The sequence below is a fragment of the Lithobates pipiens genome, unplaced genomic scaffold, assembly GCF_037356315.1.
Source record: "Lithobates pipiens isolate NorthernLeopardFrog02 unplaced genomic scaffold, aLitPip1_a1.2 Scaffold_25, whole genome shotgun sequence".
NCBI classification, from domain to species: Eukaryota; Metazoa; Chordata; class Amphibia; order Anura; family Ranidae; genus Lithobates; species Lithobates pipiens.
In genome coordinates, this window is record NW_027507787.1 from 193,778,806 (window position 1) to 193,800,524 (window position 21,719).

A 21,719-nucleotide genomic window follows, 5' to 3' on the forward strand; every position below is an offset into this window, starting at 1 on the left:
GTGATATAGAGCACTGACACCTGCACCGTGATAGAGTGATCTGACACCAGCACCGTGACATAACACATGTATGAGGTGAATCTGGGATCGACAACTACAAGCATTCTTTTTTTATATGTGAAATTCTGAAAATTCAGGAATCTTGAGATAATGGAGGCGAGGGAAGGTCAGGGTAGGCAAAGAAGAGGGTGCAGGAGATGATCACCAGCACCAGCACCGTGATATAGAGCACTATAGGTCGACCGAAAAAAAGGGCTAACTTGCGTTTGAAAGACCTCTGCGCAAATACCGCGTCACATAAAATATTGCAACAACCGCTATTTTATTCCCTAGGGTCTCTGCTAAAAAAATATATATAATTTTTGGGGCTTCTGAGTGATTTTCTAGCAGAAAATACTGGATTTTTACTTGTAAGCAACAAGTGTCAGAAAAGATTTAGTCTTTAAATGGTTAAACTGAGAACTTCTACACACAGAGTTCAGCCCATTGAAGAAGAAACATTGTATCACTTTGTTCTTTTCTTGGCAGCCTGCCCAGAGAGGAGGAAAGTGCTTCACTGATGTCTTCAGGCAACTTACATTAACTTCTATCACAGAAGTCTTTTACAAGTCATAATAAGCATAATGACTGAGTCGTCGTCCGAAATCCGGAATTCGTAAACAAAAGTTCGTATTCCGTACAGAATTCGGACGCACGGCAATTCGTATTTCGGATCCTCCCGAACGTGAATTTGAGATTCGTACGAAACGAATCGCACATGTCTATAGCTTACCAATTAACATTTTACAGAGGATGAATCTTGTTAAAGTTTATACACTTTAAAGTTGTATATTGTAATGTAATACAAACAGTACACCATGATACAATACTGTTGCTTTAGTTTTTATAATTGCGTTTAATATTTGATTTATAATAGAAGTGTTAAATCAGCATGAACTACAACATTAATATATCCATTTCAAAGCAAGAATAGATTAATAAGACATGAACGTAAATTAGTAAAACTATAAATTGTGTAGACATTTATCTTTGTGAAATCTGTTGAGTTAGCCATCTACTAATTCTTCCCCAGCTTTAATAGGTCCAACAACAACGTGTACATCCTCATAGTGGTGGGGTTCAGCCTCTCTCTTACGCCTTGGCGTACAATTCTGACTGCAGTTCGGACTTTGGCTACCCCTACGACACACACTTAATCTACACTGAATGTAGACACTGGAATGTTTCTTCATAAAGCTGAAAGCACTGAATCCAAACCGGACTGTGCTGTTTGTAGAGGAAGGATATATCCTATAATCAGGAAGGCTGCTGCACCTGCAATGTAAAAGAATAATGAATTATTGTTTTCTGTTGTCCATATGTTATTCAGGGTTATTCATAATGGATATAACACAATAGGCCAAACCAACAATGCACGTGACTCTCTGTACATCTAAAAATGCTGTATGTGCAATATATATGTACAATAAAGAATATAATATAAAGAAAAAAGCCTGAAAAAAGACAAAACAAAGTTGCCACAGATAAGGACTTCTAGGATGCAATAGAGCACATGTTTATTCTTGGATTTGGATACATTTTAACGAGATCCTTGTGTGCATTCATAGCATTTCTACTCTACATTAGTATAATTACTATTTCAAATATTTCATTGCTTTTATTCTGAGTGGGGTACAGAAGATAAAAATAACACCAATCCTTTATAAATGTGATTTTAACCTCCTCAATACCAGACACTTTTATTCCATTTCTGCCCAGATTTTCAACTTTCAACACTGTAACACTGTAAAATGTTTATAATCAGTGTCACACAAATAGAGCCTTCTTTTGGTGGCATTTATTAACTACTGGGTTTTTTATTTTTTGCTAAATAAATTAAAAAGTTTTAAAATTTTGCAATATATCATCTTTTTTCATAAATTTAGGCTAACATGTATACTACTGCATTTCTTTGGTAAAAATAACCCAAATTTGTGCAGATTATTTAGGCTTTAGAAAAGCTATAGAGTCCACTGTATATATATTTGAAAATTGATTAGTCCTGATGTACTGATTGCCTATCTCATTTCTCGAGGCCCAAAAATGCCAGGACAGTACAAATACCCCCCCCCCCCAATTACCCTTTTTTAGAAGGTAGACAGTCCAAGGTGTTTTATAATTACATACTGTCAGTACAGCATCATTATATAATCGGTGTGGCAGGGATCAAATATATATATATACACACACATACACACACACAGTATGTGGATGGAAAAGGACCTGGGGGTCCTAGTCGATGATAGGCTCAGTAATGGCATGCCATGCCAAGCTGCTGCTAACAAAACAAACAGAATATTGGCATGCATTAAAAAGGGGATCAACTCCAGAGATAAAACAATAATTCTCCCGCTCTACAAGACTCTGGTCTGACCACACCTAGAGTATGCTGTCCAATTCTGGGCACCAGTCCTCAGGAAGGATGTACTGGAAATGGAGCGAGTACAAAGAAGGGCAACAAAGCTAATAAAGGGTCTGGAGGATATTAGTTATGATGAAAGGTTGCGAGCACTGAACTTATTCTCTCTGGAGAAGAGACGCTTGAGAGGGGATATGATTTTAATATACAAATACCGTACTGGTGACCCCATAATAGGGATAAAACTTTTTGCAAAAGGGATTTTAACAAGACTCGTGGCCTCTCATTAAAATTAGAAGAAAAGAGGTTTAACCTTAAACTACGTAAGAGCGGCAAGGATGTGGAGAATTCCCTTCCACAGGCAGTGGTCTCAGCGGGGGGCATTGATAGTTTTAAGAAACTATTAGATAAGCACCTGAATGACTGCAACATACAGGGATATACAATGTAATACTGACATATAAGCACACACATAGGTTGGACTTGATGGATTTGTGTCTTTTTTAAACTTCACCTACTATGTAAGTATCTCACAAAAGTGAGTACACCCCTTACATTTTTGTAAATATTTTATAATAAAATCTTTTCATGTGAGGGTACAAGTTTGCTGTCCCCTTAAAATAACTCAACACACAGCCATTAATGCCTAAACTGCTGGCAACAAAAGTAAGACCCCCCCTAAGTGAAAATGTCCAAATTGGGCCTAATTATCCATTTTCTCTCCTCTGTGTCATGTGACTCGTTAGTGTTACAAGGTCTCAGGTATGAATGGGGAGCAGATGTTAAAGTTGGTGTTATCGCTCTCACACTCTCATACTGGTCACTGGAAGTTCAACGTGGCGTCTCATGGCAAAGAACTCTCTGGGGATCTGAAAAAAAGAATTGTTGCTCTACGTAAAGATGGCCTAGGCTATAAAAAGATTACCAAGACCCTGAAACTGAGCTGCAGCACGATGGCCAAGACCATACAGCAGTTTAACAGGACAGGTTCCACTCAGAACAGGCCTCTCCATGATCGACCAAAGAAGTTGAGTGCACATGCTCAGTGTCATATCCAGAGGTTGTCTTTGGGAAATAGACTTATGAGTGCTGCCAGCATTGCTGCAGAGGTTGAAGGAGTGGGGGGACCAGCCTGTCAGTGCTCAGACCATATGCGACGCACTGCATCAAATTGGTCTGCATGGCTGTCGTCCCATAAGGAAGCCTCTTCTATGATGCACAAGAAAGCCTGCAAATAGTTTGCTGAAGAAAAGAAGAGTAAGGACATGATTACCGGAACCATATTCTGTGGTCTGCTGAGACCAAGATAAACATATTTGGTTCAGATGGTGTCAAGCGTGTGCGTGGTAGCAACCAGGTGAGGAGTACAAAGACAAGTGTGTCTTGCCTACAGTCAAGCTTGGTGGTGGGAGTGTCATGGTCTGGGGCTGCATGAGTGCTGCCGACACTGGGGAGCTATAGTTCATTGAGGGAACCATGAATGCCAACATGTACTGTGACATACTGAAGCAGAGCATGATCCCCTCCCTTTGGAGACTGGGCCGCAGGGCAGTATTCCAACATAATAATGACCCCAAACACACCTTCAAGACGACCACTGCCTTGGTAAAGAAGACGAGGGTAAAGGTGATGGACTGGCCAAGCATGTTTTTAGACCTAAACCCTATTGAGTATCTGTGGGGCATCCTCAAACGGAAGGTGGAGGAGCGCAAGGTCTCTAACATCCACTAGCTCTGTAATGTCTTTATGGAAGAGTGGAAGAGGACTCCAGTGGCAACCTGTGAAGCTCTGGTGAACTCCATGCCCAAGAGGGTTAAGGCAGTGCTGGAAAATAATGGTGGCCACACAAAACATTGACACTTTGGGCCCAATTTAGACATTTTCACATTAGGGGTGTACTCACTTTTGTTGCCAGCGGTTTAGACATTAATGGCTGTGTGTTGAATTATTTTGAGGGGACAGCAAATTTACACTGTTATACTGTAAACTCACTACTTTACATTGTACAATTTCTTCCATGTTGTCAAATGATATAATAAAACATTTACAAATGTGAGATTGGCCACATGTATTTCACATGGTACAGATGCGCTGTGATTGGCCCTGTCTGTACCATGTGATCAGTATGAACAATCAAACAGATCAAACAGATCAACACTATAGTACACAATAAATGGCTATGAATGTAAGGCTTTGTGTACCATTACCATGTGATCTGCTTTGATTGGGCACAGCAATCACATGGTACTGGCAACAGCCAGGTACATTGATTTGTCATCTGGTGTGGCCGATGGACACACTGAGTGGGGGTGGGCACAGGGCGCGATCCTGGAAGGACGTCATATGACATCCACCCAGGATGGCAGTGCTTCCACTTGGCTGCCATTCTATTAAAGGCCAGACGGAAAGCGATTAAACATTGTATACAAGATAGTTGCATTGTGCATATTTTGTATTTGGTTTGTAATAAATGTTGATTTTAAATTATTGGTGTTTTGTAATATAAAATACATGAAACCTCAGTTTCTGTTATCTTATTGGTTAGGATTTAAGAGTCTAAAGTCAAAACATGTTTTACAGTTTTGGATAATGTACAGAAGTTTTAGGACCCCTGTCAGGTTTGTTGTTGTCAATATTCCTATTGGGAAGTTTCACCCTCTCTATTTGTTCTGGTGACTGTTTTCACTGTAAGCAACACATGATCAGCTCCCCCAGCTGTCATAATTGCCCCACAACAACAGATGCTGCTTGGCAGTACTCTTCCCAAGTGGCACAATGTAAATACGTGAAATATATGAAAATAGGAACACCCATGAAACCAGCACTCCATCCAATTCTAAAACCTTTTATATGCACAAATCAGGTAAAAGAAAGGCGTCATCTGTTAATGCACTTCGGCCAATCTTTGCCTTAGTCATATCCCAACAAGTGGATGAAGTTCTGGCTTCATGTGTTTTTTCTGTATCCACTGGATGTAAATTGATGAAAATGCAAAATTTTACAGTTCTCACTGGATTGAGGAGAATTTTTTTCAATGCCCACACCTGTTCTGGTGACAACTGTCTAAGTGGGGAATACAGACATGAATAATTGTTCCATTTGATCCAAAATTTTGCTTTCAGCTTTGGTTTGGGTGGTGGAATGGTAGAGCCTTTGCCAGGTTTTTCTATTTCTTCTGTTATCTGTGTACCCCTTAGGGAGAATAACCCTCACTTCCTGCCCCAAAGACACAACAGGACAAGAGGAAATATCTCCAACAACAGCACAGATGTTAAATGGAGAGATTTATCTTACCCCTTATCATGGTTACATGGGACAGCAAGAAGCAATGAAAGGTCTAACCAATGTGGACACATTTAGTAACAAAAACCCATCAGGGGTTCTGACTCTTCCCTACTACTATGTCAAAGGTTTCAGCTAGAGCTTCACTGTAAGGTGTCAGGCATATTTAGTCCTTATTTTACCATGTTAACGTATAGATGCAGATCTCACGAGATATCCACAGTGGTTTTACTAAATCTTTGGTTCCTATAAAGTAAAATAAAAGCTGTTTCTTCCTTGCTCAGCCATTTTCATAGTATTCCACTTCTACTGCAGTTGTAGAAACTTAAAAGACTAATGTCTATTCATAACAATTAACATAGCTTCCTGTATTCTGTTACAATTGATAGATGGTTCGTTTTTCCAAACATCACTTCAGACATTTAATACATAGGAAGGAAGCATAAAACCAAGAAAAACATACTCAAAAGATGGCATCTTACCCTTTGTAAACAATATAGAAAACGCTTCCAGTAAAGTTAAACTCATCAGGAGACGCAACGCAAGTATTTACAAAAAGGTCCAAGTCAGTGTCATTCGTGATTAAGGAGGCTTGCAAGAACAAAGGCTGGTTGAGCCTTACATAGTATGGGTACGTGTTCACAGGTTGTATAAAACTTGAGGTCTGGAAGAATGTCAGATTGGCAGAATACAAGCCATATTGCAATACTGTGTTCTTAATTGTATCATCAGGATAGTACACGCCTTCCACTATGGTGTCTTGGTACAGCCGACATTTCACAGACAGATTTAATTTTTTTCTGTAGGTCACTATGAGGTTTTCTGTGTAGGTAGTCAGGGTATTAGAGTAATTGATAGTGTCGTTTTCAACCTAAAAAAGGGATAGCAGTATGGTATATTAAAATGTTTAAAGCTCATCTCTGGGTACACTATCACCATGTCCCATAATTTACCCTTTAACCCACTCTAATTGTTGCACTATATAAAATACACCTATCTTAAAGCCCAAAATACTTACCTAAATCTGTGGTCACTTGACACACTGTTGTTGATTTACTAAAACTGGTGCAGCTCTGCATAGAAACCAATCAGCTTCCAGGTTATTGTTTTTTTTGTCAAACCTTAATTGGCAAGTTGAAGTTAGAAGCTGATTGGCTACCATGCACAGGCTGCACCAGATTTTGCACTCTCCAGGTTTAGTAAATCAACCACACTGGGTACAAAGTCTTAGAGCAGAGGGGAAGGGTTTTTTCAGGTGTCCTTGAGCTGCCGGGGTGACATTGACACCTTTGCATTGGCTGTCCAGCAACTGGGTCTGCCTAGGTTCCGGAACTGCAATGTGTGATAATATCACAACAAGGGGACAAGGGAGAATGTATAGGGGCAAGAGATGGTCATTTAGAGCTCAGGCTGAATTATTTGGGAATCCATATTACATTTAAAATGCAAGTTATAACTGTATTTGCTCCTTTGCTAATGTTTAAGGAAAAAACCTATTTGCATGCATTTTGTAATAGTGTAGCACAGGAAATACAAAATGGCAGTTAATGGAAACTAAAAGATGATCTGGCTTACTAAGTAAATCTTATCAAACAGCTTAAATTAGATATTTACAGAGAAAAATATATAGGTTGTCATTTATCACTTATTTCTGAATACGCTAGTTTCTTTGTTGTGATTTGGCCTGTTGGGACAATCTATTTTCTCAGTGTTCTGGAGACAAGTTAGAGCAATATGAGATGAAATCTCCTTGTAGACATTTGTCACTGGTACAAATGTAGATTTTTTTTTGTGGTTGCAGCTTAATTTAATTTAAGAACCAAACTTGCAAATCACACTGGAAAAATAAATTCAACTTCTAGATTATTCCCATTGTTGTCAATTAAGCCCTGATGAAGGGGGGAGGGGGGTGTTCTGACTATTGAAACATATTGTATACTTTTTGAATTGTCCTCCTGCCTTTTTTTGGATCTCTTAGCAGTGATGTGGTGCTTCAATTTCCATTTTTGTTACATCACACTACAAGCCACGGATCCTCTGGGGTGTAGAAGCTGCCTGGCCAGAAACCAGAGCATATACATCAACATCAATACTTAGAAAAAGCAATAAAAGTGATCATCCTTTGAGTCTAGTACCATTTTTCCACTTTACTTAACTGTTAAACTCCCATTTACCAGGGGCTAGGGATCCCATGTTTGCCCAGGTACTGCTACAGCATCACCTGTAATTGATGCGTCACCTTGCATGTCACCCACTGACCCCACTTACCCACCCACAACCCACCCCCACAAAACAGTGCTACATGTAATTGATTTTATTTGATCAGTTGTTGATAATTTATCAGACTATTTCCTAATATAGGGATACCACAGAATCTACAATAAGGTATGTGAAAGGTAATTATGAAAATACAGCACAGTAAGCACCTAAAAATATTACTTTCAGAAAAGGATTTTGGATATAATTGAAAATGACTAATGCCTAAAATACAGTAAAGTTTTCCTTTAGACAGCAAAGTGGAAAAGAAAGATATGAGAGTCCTAGCCCATAGAAACCAGACTAAAGTCACTAAATTAGAGTACATTTTAAATAAATACAAACATAAAAATAAAAGCAGATTTGCAATAAGTTACCTGCTTGACTGTTAAACATTGCTGATAAGGAATGTGAAATTCCAGCCAGCCTGATATGGTGGTAGGACGACATTGTGGATCATTGAGAAAAATTTCACTTTCAGAATATCCCAGAGAATTAAGATAGCCAAGAGCTACCCTAACATCCATGTAATTTGAATGGCATGAGACAGTTACTGTAACAAGGAGAAAAAAAAGAATAGGAAAAACGATTTGCCACAATAGCCAGTAAACAATCTAATTATAAAGACGAGCTTGACCTGGGTAAAGAAGTGCCTAGTGTTCCATCTGGGATATAAGAGGCTTTTGGTACTTTCAAGTGTCAGTCTTCAAATAACCCTGTGTTCCTTATAGAGTCCTTTGGATCCTAGATCCACGCTATCATTTAACATAAAAAAAATGCATCAGCTACCATTTAATTCTCCAGAGTGTATAATGTTTATGTATAATTTAATGTTTATGTATAATTCTCCAAAGTGTATAATGTTTGGGGGCTCTAAGTAATTCTCTGGTAAAAAAATTTAGATTTTTAATGCATGTGAAAAAATTAAGAAATTGTCTATGTAGGCAAGCAATTAAAAATACTGAGGGTTTAATATCACGCTAAAGAGAAAGACAGACCCTTCACACTTAGATAGTCAGTTATGCTGCACTCCTCTACTACTTTGTAAAGGGGAGCCCTTGGAAGTACCAAGTCTAGGGGTGAAACTTACCTCCAGGATGCAGAATTCAAGCCAGAATAGCCAATCACCATGCCCAAACACAGAGAAAGAGTCCACAAGGACAAAAAGACAAGGTCAGTCTAACTAGTGAGGGCACAAACAAGAATAAAAATTGACAGAGGTTTTACTCATTCCCTACTCTATCTAAAACTAAAATGTTTTATATATAAATACTTCATTTCCAAGGAGTGTGTGCATATTGAAAGCAAACCAATACTGGCAAAAAGTAGCAGGTACTGAGAAAACTCAGCACTTCCTGATATGGAACATCCCCTGACACTCTCCCAGGCTTTCACAATTCTGCATTTGTTACTGGTAAACAGGCACGAGCATTGTCACATATGGTTAAGGGGCTTTCTTTGCCTTAGGAATATTTTGGGAGCTTTGGTGAAGGATAAGAAGATCACAAGTTGGTAAGTATACACAAGTTACAAGACTGAATATTGACTTCCATACAGTATATACACCAAAAATAAATTAATAATTCAAGTTATTGTTCAATATTAAAACATTCTTGTACATGGAATATATACCATATCTCTGTTAATGTCATCTATAGTTTGGTTTATGAATTTAGTTTTTTGGTGTTCTGCATTTTTTATACATGTAAATTGGAAGCACTTATTAGTCTTAGAGTGTTTTTTTCATAAACTGTAGAAATGATTCCCAATTTTAGATGTTAGGTATTTTAGATTTAATTTACACATAAAAAGGTACCATTATTGTTGTTGGAGATGACTGAGTCATATGTAGCTGAGAATTCCAAGTCTGGACCGCCGTTATAACTGGAGTACACTATACTTATGCTGTTGGATGAGGAAATAAAACTTCGGGTTTCTGTTTCACATAGTCTCCCAAGTAAGACTGATCCACGTGGGGTGCCATCATAAACCAACACAGAAGACACCTGACATGACTGTGAATTCCTTTTTCTGATCCAAATAAGAAGAAAATAAACAACAAAAAAGAAAGATAATTAGTGAACTTTAGTAACTTTACATGTCGATAAACTTAATGCATTTGGATTTAAATTTCCTTTCTGGGCACCTTCTAGGCCTCATTCACATGGGCACTGAGGCCTGTATACCAAGGATGGCCTCTTTTTTCAGCATCTCTAGCCTCCGGGTGCAGACAGGCATGTAGGTGTGGGTAATTTCTGCATTTGGGGCAGCTCACTTGAACCCTCTTTGATCCAGGCCCAACTACTCACTGCAGTAAGTTTAAAAAAAAAATGATCTGAAAGCCAAAAATACTTACCTAAATCCATGGTCATGTATTATGATGGGTCTTGAGTTTTCCTCCTTCCTACAACAGAGTAGAAGTTGGTTCTTCCTTAGGTGTCCATGTCATTGCCTGGGTTATATGAACCCATTCCATTGTCTTTACAGCCATGGGGTTCTCTCCAGCTCCAGAATTGCAGTGTATAGTTATGTCACCTGCAACATTGGTCTATTGGTCTCTACTCCCAGTGGCTGACTCAAGTTAACAAAAAAGAGGTTAAAATGGATTTTTGAAAAAATGTAAATGAATAGGTGGGAAAGGCAGGCAATTTGTCCCTGGGATGGGCTTTAACAGAGGCTTGTCATGAGGGAATGGTTAGGTCTACTTTTGATTATCTCTTCCTGCAAATACTCTGTACTCTGTCATCAAAATCCCATGTGACTATTATCAAAGAAACATCAAAATCAGGATTAGGAAATCTGACTTTCACTCTGCTTCAAGGAAAAGCTCAAAAGTAGCAGCCAGAGTATTTCAGTCATAACAGGTTGCTTTACCAGAGTCACAGCACTAATTATCATCAGAAAAGCCATGGATGGGATCCACCATTGTTTGACTCCTGGGCTTATTACTAGTGCAAGGAAAATAACGTCACTCACAAAGAAGTTGATTAGGTTCCTTTTGATTGCACCTCGAATAGTGCATAGCCCAGGTTTCAGAAAATATCCTTTCAAAACAGAAGCATCTCATAGATGTTTTAATTAATCATTATGGCCTTTTGCTGTGTGTAATTAGGAATTTAAAGGGACATATTAGAAAAAAATGTTTCATGTTAAGTATAGTATACTAAAATACAGTATAGTATAGTATAGTATGGTAAGTAATGTGTAAGTAAAACGTACGGGTTTAATCTGATTCATCTTCATCTCAAAAGGACAATCTGTATATGAGCATCACCAAGTCAGCAATTACTGTACATCCAGAAATGAGATGCTGTCTGAGAGATTACTTAACTGCTTGCCGCCCGCGGGCCGTCATATGACGGCCATGCGGCGTGACTCTCGTTCTGGGAGGGCATCATATGACGGCCTCCCATTTAAACAGGGAATGTGCGCGATCATGCGCACGCATCCCTGTTCCTTCTGTGGTGGCATGTCACTGAGACACCGCTCGCCACTGAGGGGGGTGAACAGCCATTGGGCATTGCCGTTTAGCACATGATCGGCCATGATGAAACCACGGGTTATCGTAGGTGGTACTGCCCCACTTTGCACAGTGCATGCACGCAATCAGGAGTGCGCTGCCCGTGCAGGTCGATGGCGGCATGTTCCTCGTCACCGATGGTGATAAACAGCCATTGGCCGGTGGTTGTTTACCACGTGATCGGCTGTGATCCTTTCACAGGCATTCACTAAATGTAAACAAACCGCGGTAACGAGATTTTACCGGGTTCTCCTGCTTTGTTTTTTTTATAAAATTCTGTTTATTATAAAAATGTATTTTACAAAAAACACATACAACAAGAGCTGGGCCCTGTTAACATAACAGCAGCCCAACCAACTGGCCGCGCAGGGCCTAACATCTTAGTGCTAACAATTCTCTACTAACTAACCCCCCTAACCCCTTACCCCATTTTGTCACAGCTCAGCCCCTCTATTATGTGGATTACAACCTCGGATCTAGGGTCCCTCAACCTCTGGTTAAGTGATACCTGTATACGTACAATTTCAGTATCCCCGGCTCCAGTTTTGTAGTTACTTATTACAATTTGTTACACTTTATTTATTCCCCGCTTTATTGTCTCCACTCTACCATCTCGTTGGCTTCCTCAGTTCTGTGTTCCCATGCTTTCCCCCTCCAATGTATGGCCCCAGAAGCCCAGGAATTCCTCACTCAGCCTACTGTATTTTCCGATTTGTACCAAGCCCTCCAGACCTTATCAAATTTCTTCCCACTTCCCCTCACCCTGTATGTTGTTTTATAATATGGTAACATAGAGTTGATCAGGTGCTTCCAATAAACAATGTCCGGGGCCTGTTTGTTCTTCCACTTAAGTAATATGGCCTTTTTACCATAAAATAAAAGGATGTTGAGCAGTGTTCTTAATGCCCTGGAAGGAACCACCTCCTCTACCAGCCCTAGCAAGCATACCTTCACCGGCAGGGGAATCGGCACCGCCAATATGTCCGAGATACAAGTTGTGACGTCCTGCCAGAACCTCTGAATGTGTGTGCATCACCAGAATACATGGTCAGTAGGGATGAGCCGAACACCCCCCGGTTCGGTTCGCACCAGAACTTTAGAACGGACCCCGCGTTCGAAACGAACGTTAGAACCCCATTGAAGTCTATGGGACTCGAACGTTCGAAATGGAAAGTGCTAATTTTAACGGCTAATATGCAAGATACTATCCTAAAAAGGGTTTGGGGACCTGACTCCTGCCTCAGGGGACATGGGTCAATGCAAAAAAAGGTTTCAAAAACGGCCGTTTTGGCGGGAGCACTGATTTTAATGACGATTAAAGTGAAAAAAAAAGTGAAATATTCCTTTAAATATGGTGCCTGGGGGGTGTCTGTAGTATGCCTGTGAAGTGCCACGTGTTTCCCGTGTTTAGAACAGTCCCTGCACAAAATGACATTAAACGGAAATAACACCATTTAAAACTGCTTGCGGTTTTAATGTTATATCTGGTTCCTGCAATATGGTTGAAAATCATTCAGAAAAATGGCATGGGTAGCCCTCCCTGCCCATTACCAGCCTATTTGGGTCTTGTACGCATATTAAGGGGAACCCCGTACCCATATTAAAAAAAGGAAATGCGTGTGGCCCCCAGGCCCTATATACTCAGAACAGCAGTATACAGGCGGTGCAAACAAGACAGGGACTGTGTAGGTTTGTTGTGTTAAGTTGAATCTGTTTGTAATTTTCAACTGGTACATTTTTAAAGTGTAGCTCCAGTCAAAAAAACTATTTTTAAGCTTTTTGGAAAACATAGGGAAGGGTTATCACCCCTGTATAATTTGTTTTGTCGTCCATCTTTTTTCATCTCACTTGCTGCTGTCTGATGTTTGTAAGTTGGATGTTTGAAAGTAGGGGCCTGCCCTATATGCTCTGCAGAAATGGCGGAACAAGGTGTTGGTTTTGCCACAACATTGTAAGCCCTGAAAGTGACTCTTGGTGGGCGCTGGAGCGCCCTGCTGTGAACGATTATATCAAGAATTGTAATTACATGCCATTGTTGAACAGTGGTAGAAAAATTGACCTTTGGTGGTTGTGGTGCTGGTGCCACAACACTATAAGTCCTCACCGTTACTCTGGGTGGGCACAGGAAGGGGCCCTCCTGTGAAATATTATATCAAGAATTGTAATTACATGTCCCTGTTAAACAGGGGCAGAAAAATTGGGCCTTAGGCACTGGTGCCATCACACTGCAACCTCTGCCATATACTCTAGTTTTATTGCAGGAATTAGCCCTGCTGCAAAGCATTGCATCACAAATTGTACTTAAACGCCCCTGTTAAACAGGGGCTGACAAATTGGGCCTTAGGCACTGGTGCTGGTGCCATCACACTGCAACCTCTGCCATATACTCTAGTTTTATTGCAGGAATTAGCCCTGCTGCAAAGCATTGCATCAAAAATTGTACTTAAACGCCCCTGTTAATCAGGGGCAGAAAAAATGGGCCTTAGGCACTGGTGCTGGTGCCACCACACTCCAACCTCTGACATATACTCTAGTTTTATTGCAGGAATTAGCCCTGCTGCAAAGCATTGCATCAAAAATTGTACTTAAACGCCCCTGTTAAACAGGGGCAGAAAAATTGGGCCTTAGGCACTGGTGCTGGTGCCACCACACTCCAACCTCTGCCATATACTCTAGTTTTATTGCAGGAATTAGCCCTGCTGCAAAGCATTGCATCAAAACAGGGGCAGAAAAATTGGGCTGCTGGCATCACCCAGAACCAAAAATGTTCTTCCAACATATCAGCGGAGGAGGAAGAGGATAGACAATCAACATAACAGGACAGTCACTCAGCATCAGCATAGGCAGTCTTGAAGGGATGTGGTATTTCAAAAAAAATTATTCGGTTACATCAGCTTCAGGTGCTTGGTAGCTGTGGGTGATCCAAGACTGATTCATCTTGATGAAGGTCAGTCGATCAACTGATTCGGTGGACAGGCGCACCCTGTGATCGGTAACAAAGCCACCAGCAGCACTGAAGGTGCGTTCCGAAAGAACGCTGGATGCAGGACAGGCCAGTAGCTCAATTGCATACTGTGCAAGCTCTGGCCAGTGATCCATCCTCAAGACCCAGTAAGCCAGAGGATTTTCAGTGGGAAAGGTGTCCAAGTCTGACCTTGCCCCTAGGTATTCCTGCACCATGTAAATTAGACGCTGGCGATGGGTGCTGGAACCAATCATACCTTGGGGCTGTGGACTAAAAAATTGTCTGAAAGCATCAGTCAGACGGCCACCTTCTCCACCGCTCCTTCTGACTGATGCCTCAGCAACACGTTGTCCAGGACCAGGAGTTTGTGACCTCCCAGTCTCTGGGAACGCGTTGCACAGAGCTTTCTGCAAGGCCTCCCGGAGATGTCTCATCCTCTGCTCCCTCTGCGATGGCAAGATAAGGTCGGCAACCTTACCCTTGTACCGTGGATCAAGGAGAGTGGCCAGCCAGTAATGGTCCCTCTCCTTGATCCGAAGAATACGAGGATCCTTCCGCAGGCTTTGCAGGATCAGGGAGGCCATGCAGCGTAGGTTAGCTGAGGCATTCGGTCCGGAGTCCTCTGGGTCACTAAGGACAACATGATCCGCAGCTACCTCCTCCCAGCCACGTACAAGTCCACGTGTTTCTTGGGACTGTAAATCATCCCTATAAGACTGCTGCTGCTGATGCTGATGCTGAGTGCCAGCCTCCACCTCCATGCTGACACAATCATCCTCCTCCTCCTCTTCCTCCTCCTCACCCTCTTCCTGTGTGATGGGTGGCACAGCAGGAACACTGTCTGGATAAAGGGGGCCTTGAGAGGCAAGGAAGTCCTCCTCTTCCTGCCTTTGTTCTGCCTCAAGTGCCCTGTCCATTATTCCACGCAGCGTATGCTCCAAGAGGTGGACAAGAGGTACAGTGTCACTGATGCATGCACTGTCACTGCTCACCATCCTTGTGGCCTCCTCAAACGGTGACAGGACAGTGCATGCATCCCTGATCATGCCCCACTGGCGTGGTGAGAAAAAACCAAGCTCCCCTGACCCTGTCCTGGTGCCGTAGTCGCACAGGTACTCATTGATGGCCCTCTGCTGCGTGTGCAGCCGCTGCAGCATGGCCAATGTTGAGTTCCATCTGGTGGGCATGTCACATATAAGGCGGTTCTTGGGCAGGTTCAACTCCTTTTGGAGCTCAGCCAGCCGAGCACAGGCATTAAATGATCGGCGGAAATGCACACAGACTTTCCTGGCCTGCTTCAGGACATCATGTAAGCCGGGGTACCTGCCCAAGAACCGCTGCACCACCAGGTTAATAACGTGAGCTACACAGGGCACATGGGTCAGTTGTCCCTGTCGGAGGGCGGAGAGGAGGTTGGTGCCATTGTCGCAAACCACCATTCCTGGCTTAAGCTGGCGTGGCGTCAACCACCTCTCGGCCTGCCCCTGCAGAGCTGACAAAACATCCGCCCCAGTGTGGCTCCTGTCCCCCAAACAAACCAGCGCAAGCACGGCATGGCATCGTTTTGCCTGCGTACTTGCGTAGCCCCTGGAACGCCTACGGAGCACTGCTGGTTCTGAGGACAGAGCACTGGAAGAGGCCATGGAGGAAGAAGAAGAGGAGGGGGTGGAGGAGAGAGGTGTGTCACAACCAATAGTAGCATTTTGGAGGCGTGGTGGCGGAACAACCTCCAACACTACTGCACCTTGTCCTGCATCCTTCCCAGCAGCCAGAAGAGTGACCCAATGGGCCGTGAAAGACAGGTAACGTCCCTGTCCATGCCTGCTGGACCATGAGTCAGCGGTAATATGCACCTTACCGCTGACCGCCCTGTCCAGCGAGGCAAGGACATTGCCTTCCACATGCCGGTAGAGAGCCGGAATCGCCTTCCGTGAGAAAAAGTGGCGTTTGGGGACCTGCCACTGAGGAACCGCACATTGTACAAACTCACGGAAGGGGGCCGAGTCTACCAACTGAAAAGGCAGCAGTTGAAGTGCTAGCAATTTAGCCAAGCTAGCATTCAACCGCTGGGCATGTGGATGGCTGGGAGTAAACTTCTTCCGCCGGTCCAGCAGCTGGGGCAGGGACATTTGCCTGCTATAATCGGATGTGGATGTACCACTAGCAGAGTTCCCGGAAGCACTTGGCTGTGACACACCTAATTCTACACCTTCATTCCTCTCAGAGCAGGTTTCAGAGAGGACTGAAGGTCTAGTGGGGTTGGAGATGCCAGCTGATGAGGAGCAAGGAGAGGTCCGCTTTGTTCTTTGGTGTGGGTCTTTGAGGTACGCTTGCCAACGAGCTGCATGGCAGGTCAACATATGTCTGGTCAAGCATGTGGTGCCCAAGCGGCTGATGTTTTGGCCACGTGAGATACGCTTGAGACATATGTTGCAAATAGCAGCGGTGCGATCTGATGCACTCGTCTCAAAAAAGGCCCACACCAAAGAACTTTTAGAATAACGCGCAGAGGAAGCGCTCTGCGCAGGCGGAGCTCTGCGGTGTGATTCAGTTGGTGTGCTGCCCCTAAGCTGACCCCCGGAGGGCATCCTGCCTCGTTGGACATGTGCCTCCTCCTCCTCCTCCTCCTCCTCCTCCTCCTCCTCCTCCCTCCTTCCAGGCACCCACGTGGAGTCAGTGCCCTCATCATCCCCTCCCTCTTCATCGCTGTAGCAAACCTGGCAGTATGCTGCAGCTTGTGGAACATGACTGCCAGATTGCTGTCCTTCTTGAGCATCCCCTCTCTCTGCGCTCACGCTACTGCCTTCCTCTAGCTGAGTGTCATCATCAGAGCCCACCAAACACTGGGCATCCTCCTGGAGCATGTACCCAACACTGTGCTCAAAGAGTTCAGGAGACTCCTCAGGAGGACGTGGTGGGTCTAGGGAAGGAGTCACTGATGATGACATTGAGAGGAGGGAAGACGATGTGTTGGCAGCTGCTTTGCTACTACCCTGAGACTGGGTGAGAGAGGATGAGGAGGATGAAGAGGGCTTGGTCATCCACTCTACCAAGTCGTTGGCATGTTGCGGTTCAACATGTCCAGCTGCAGAAAAGAAGGACAAGCATGTCCCATGGCCACGTGCTGATGACAATGCACCGCGTCCACGACCAGCACTGTTGTCTCTAGACACAGAGCCTGCTTGCCCTTTTTTATCGGCTCGCGCCTGTCTGCCTCTCCTTGCTGGCCTTCCAGACATGGTAATGGCCTGAAGGGAGTTGGGTAAAACAGTAGTTGGGTAGTTTATATTGTGCTGGAGGCACACAACACCCACTAACTCCTGCAGATGCCTTTTTTTATAGAACAGCAGAGATAAAGGGGTATATACAGATGTATACTGTGCTGTGCTGGAAGCACACACAACTTCCAATAACTCCTGCAGATGACAATTGGGCCCAAATAGAGAACAGCTATGTAGGCGGATTATAGCGGTATGTACTGGGTACAGAGCACGCAGACAGCACGCACTATCTCCTAACACTACTGACTGCAAGCTCTATTATTAAAGATAGATCACTAGCTATATAGGTGAGGTGAATATAGTGGTGTATACTGCGGTCAGGGCACAGACAATAACCACTACACAAGAGCAAGATAGGAAATCAGCCAAAAACGATTGGTGTGTAACTGTGTTGAAGGTACACAGAACACCCACTGCTTCAGATGCCAACACACTACACGAGGCCGCCTCAAAGGCGGCCTTATATAGTGTGGGGCGTGCACTACACAGCCTGAGCTATGATTGGCCACAGGCAGGACGCCTGTGGCCAATCATGGCTCTCCGCGCTACTGGCGCTGCGATTGGCCAAGCATGCGGGGTCACAGTGCATGCTTGGCCAATCATGAGCCAGCAATGCACTGCGCCATCGCAGTGCATTGTGGGCCACACGAAGTTGGCCACAGGCAGGACGCCCGTGGCCAATCATGGCTCTCCTCGCTGCTGGCGCTGCAATTGGCCAAGCATGCGGGGTCACAGTGCATGCTTGGCCAATCATGAGCCAGCAATGCACTGCTCCATCGCAGTGCATTGTGGGCCACACGAATTTTGCCGCGAACGGCCCAAACGTTCGGAATTCACTGAACGCCCGAACGACCAATGTTCGAGTCGAACGTACGTTCGACTCGAACACGAAGCTCATCCCTAATGGTCAGCATCAGCCGGAGAGAAAGCACATCTCCAACACTCTGCCGCTGCCAGTCCATATATCTTGGCTATTCTGGCTGGCGTGTAGTAGCTTCTATTTAGGAATTTAACTTGGATCAGGCGGTCCCTGGCTGATATGAGATGCTGAAAGGGCTGGGTCCATAGATCATCCCAGTCCTCTGCCTGAATATCGGGGACTTCCGCTTCCCATCTGGTCCTGCAGTTAGTAACCTCTTTAGGTGAGTGTTTAAAAAGTTCCTTGTACATTATGGAGAGCGTTTTAGACAGGTCCTCCTGGGACAGCAACGATTCGAGTGACGAGGGTAGAGATTCCACCCTCAATTCCCCAAATTGAGCCTGGTATGCGTGTCGAATTTGAAAAAAACTGAAAAAATAAGAGTTTGGCAAGTCATGTCTAGTTTGCAGCTGTGAGAATGTTTGCAAGTCCACCACATATATACCCTTTGCGTCTTTATCCCCTTAGTTGCCCAGATCATGGGATCTGGCAAACCATAAAAATGAAGGAGTCTCCTATTCATCCATAAGGGGGTGGATGGGGACATACCTACATAACTAGGGGCTGCCAATTTTAGTGCCTTCTCCCATGCCCTAATCGTGGCTGTCATTGTTAGAGTGATGGGCAGATCTGATTTTGTCCCCCTAAAAATTGCCAGGCGTAGGCTTTCAAACGATCCTAGATGGGCGGACTCCAGTACGGTGGCCGCGTCTCCTTTATCGGATATAAGCCACCTATGCGCAAACACCATCTGACCCGCAAGGTAGTATTTGAACCAGTCTGGTACTGCCAGCCCTCCCCCTTCACTCGGGTCTTGAAGGACCTTCATCCCTATCCTAGGCGGTTTTGGCGTCCACAGGAATGCATTGACAATACTCTCCAACTGTCTGAAGAAGGACATTGGTATCCAGACCGGCGCATGTCGGAGATAATAAAGGATTACCGGAAGTATTTTCATTTCGAGTAAGCTGATCCTGCCCATAAGTGACGGGGCAGTTTAGTCCAGGCCTGCGTTTTTTGCTTAAGGAGCCCTATCAAGGAAAGTAAGTTTAGCGAGAGATAGTCTTGCACCCGTGGAGTGATCCTCACTCCCAAATATTTAATAGAATCCACCCACCGTAGTGGCAGGTCGGGATCCGCCCTGTCCCTGGCCTGTAAATCCAATGGGAGGATGGACGACTTGGTCCAGTTTACTCTAAGACCCGAATAAGTCGCAAATTTATCAAAGATAGCCAACACCGCCCTCAGGGATTCGTCTGGGTCACTAAGAAACAGTAGCATGGGGGGGGAGGTGACCGGATGTGTGTGAGGAGTGGTGAGGGGCGTGGTGTGAGCGGGAGGATGTGGTTAGGCTGAGGCGAGTGAGACACCGCTGCGCTGTCTCCTCCTCGCCCCATCCCCGAGAGCCGAACGCCGGAAGGACCCGAAGAACAGCGAGGGGGGCAGCGTGGCTTATAGACCAGGAGATCGGGAGCACCGGCGCAAGTCGAAGCCGGCCGAAAGCTCCCGAAGATTTCTACACGCACTGGCCGAGGACTTCCGGGCTATCGCAGGAACGAAGGCACGGCTACATGTACCGGCAGCTAACAGCCGAAGTCACAAGAGAGAGCAGTACAGGCAACACTCAGACGCCGGCACCTCCCAGTATATGGTATTCGTGAGTACCCCCTGTGGGGGAAAATAGCTAAGGATTAGTCCCCTCTCGTCCCCTCTTGATGAGGAGTCAAACTTACTGAATTTACCGCGGCTGGGTTGTGCTATACAGATCATGATACCTGTCTTTTCCGTTTTTTTTTATCCCTTTGGTATATAGAAGTCAAGTCAGCAGGGTGCAATTTACATTCTTTTTGCTTCTCATGTTTTGCTATGTATTCTTTGCTGACAGGACTGAAAGCACTTACAGTTTATAATGTCAATTGTTGAACAGCTACCAGATTTGTCTTTGTGGGGATGACAAGGATATATTTTTTTTTTTTTCTCTTTTTTTTTCTCCTGAAAGTCTTCGCACTGATATTTTTAAAAAAAAAATGCAACAGGGCACGCTTTCTGTTATTTAAATGAATCCCGGATACAACAATTGGTGGACAATAAGTCTGCAGTAAGGTGCTGGGGGGCTAATCGGGAGGTTTTGGTATTGGGTCCCCATTTTCTCTATTCGGCTCTGGGGCAACGGCCTACATAATTTATAATGTCGAGGAGACGCGGGGAGGAACAGCATGAGGGGCCGGGAACACAACATCTCCGCTCCTCTAAAGAAAAAGAAAAAAGTACTCAGGCAGCAAATTCAGCCGCAGCAAAATTAGAACGGTTTGTGCATACTCCAACACATACTCCAGATCAAACACCAATAAAAGGGGTACAAATGGCACAAATCAAATCTCATACTGGGGGCCCTGCTGACAGAAAAAGTCAAGGTCAAGTAGCCTCATTGACCACGCTAGCTCCTGAGGGTAAGAGCAAAAAGATCATGGGGGACACCCAAGGAGACTTGGTCTCGGCTAGGCCTGGTAGGTCGCAAGAGGAGGAGGCCCCAACATTGAAGGATGTACTACAGGCGGTTAACGCATGTCAACAGTCCCTGGGAGACCTGGCAGTTCAGTTATCCGGAATGAAGGAGGATATAATGTTAGTGCGTCAAGACATCCAGAAAGTAGCAGAAAGAACAGAGGAGCTGGAAGGGAGAATAAGCCAGCTCGAGGACGATTTAAATCCAATACAGCATACGGTTAAGGATATGCAAAAAAACCTGGACAGCTACGCTACTAAAATGGATGAGTTAGAAAATAGAGCACGCCGGGTTAATATTAGGCTGCTGGGGTTACCCGAGAAAACCGAAGGCCCTGACGCTATAAAATTCCTGGAATCATGGTTATTAGATAAGTTCGGAAAGGAAGGCTTTTCACCTTTCTTCTCGATAGAACGAGCCCACCGGTACCCTTTTAGAACACCATCGCCCGGGGGGCGTCCCAGACCCCTGATGCTGAAGTTTTTTAACTATAGGGATAAGGTCACTTTATTGCGTAAGGCAAGGGAGATGGGGGACATTTCCTTTAATGGTTCAAGGATTTCATTCTACCCAGATTACTCTCCCGAGTTGC

The 21,719-nt window shown here is 44.1% G+C and overlaps 1 protein-coding gene across 1 annotated transcript in view; it reads right to left on the reverse strand.

Moving 5' to 3' along the window:
- Nucleotides 1–876: 876 nt before the first annotated feature.
- Nucleotides 877–21,719, reverse strand: part of LOC143930774 (scavenger receptor cysteine-rich domain-containing protein DMBT1-like) — a 49,845-nt gene continuing 29,002 nt past the window's right edge. The window contains exons 4-7 of the mRNA XM_077455352.1: nucleotides 9,753–9,967; nucleotides 8,314–8,489; nucleotides 6,163–6,551; nucleotides 877–1,314 (exon numbers count right to left, since the gene is read on the reverse strand). Coding sequence (XP_077311478.1) covers nucleotides 1,047–1,314; nucleotides 6,163–6,551; nucleotides 8,314–8,489; nucleotides 9,753–9,967 — 1,048 coding nt within the window. The 3' untranslated portion in view covers nucleotides 877–1,046. The remainder of the gene's footprint in view (nucleotides 1,315–6,162; nucleotides 6,552–8,313; nucleotides 8,490–9,752; nucleotides 9,968–21,719) is intronic.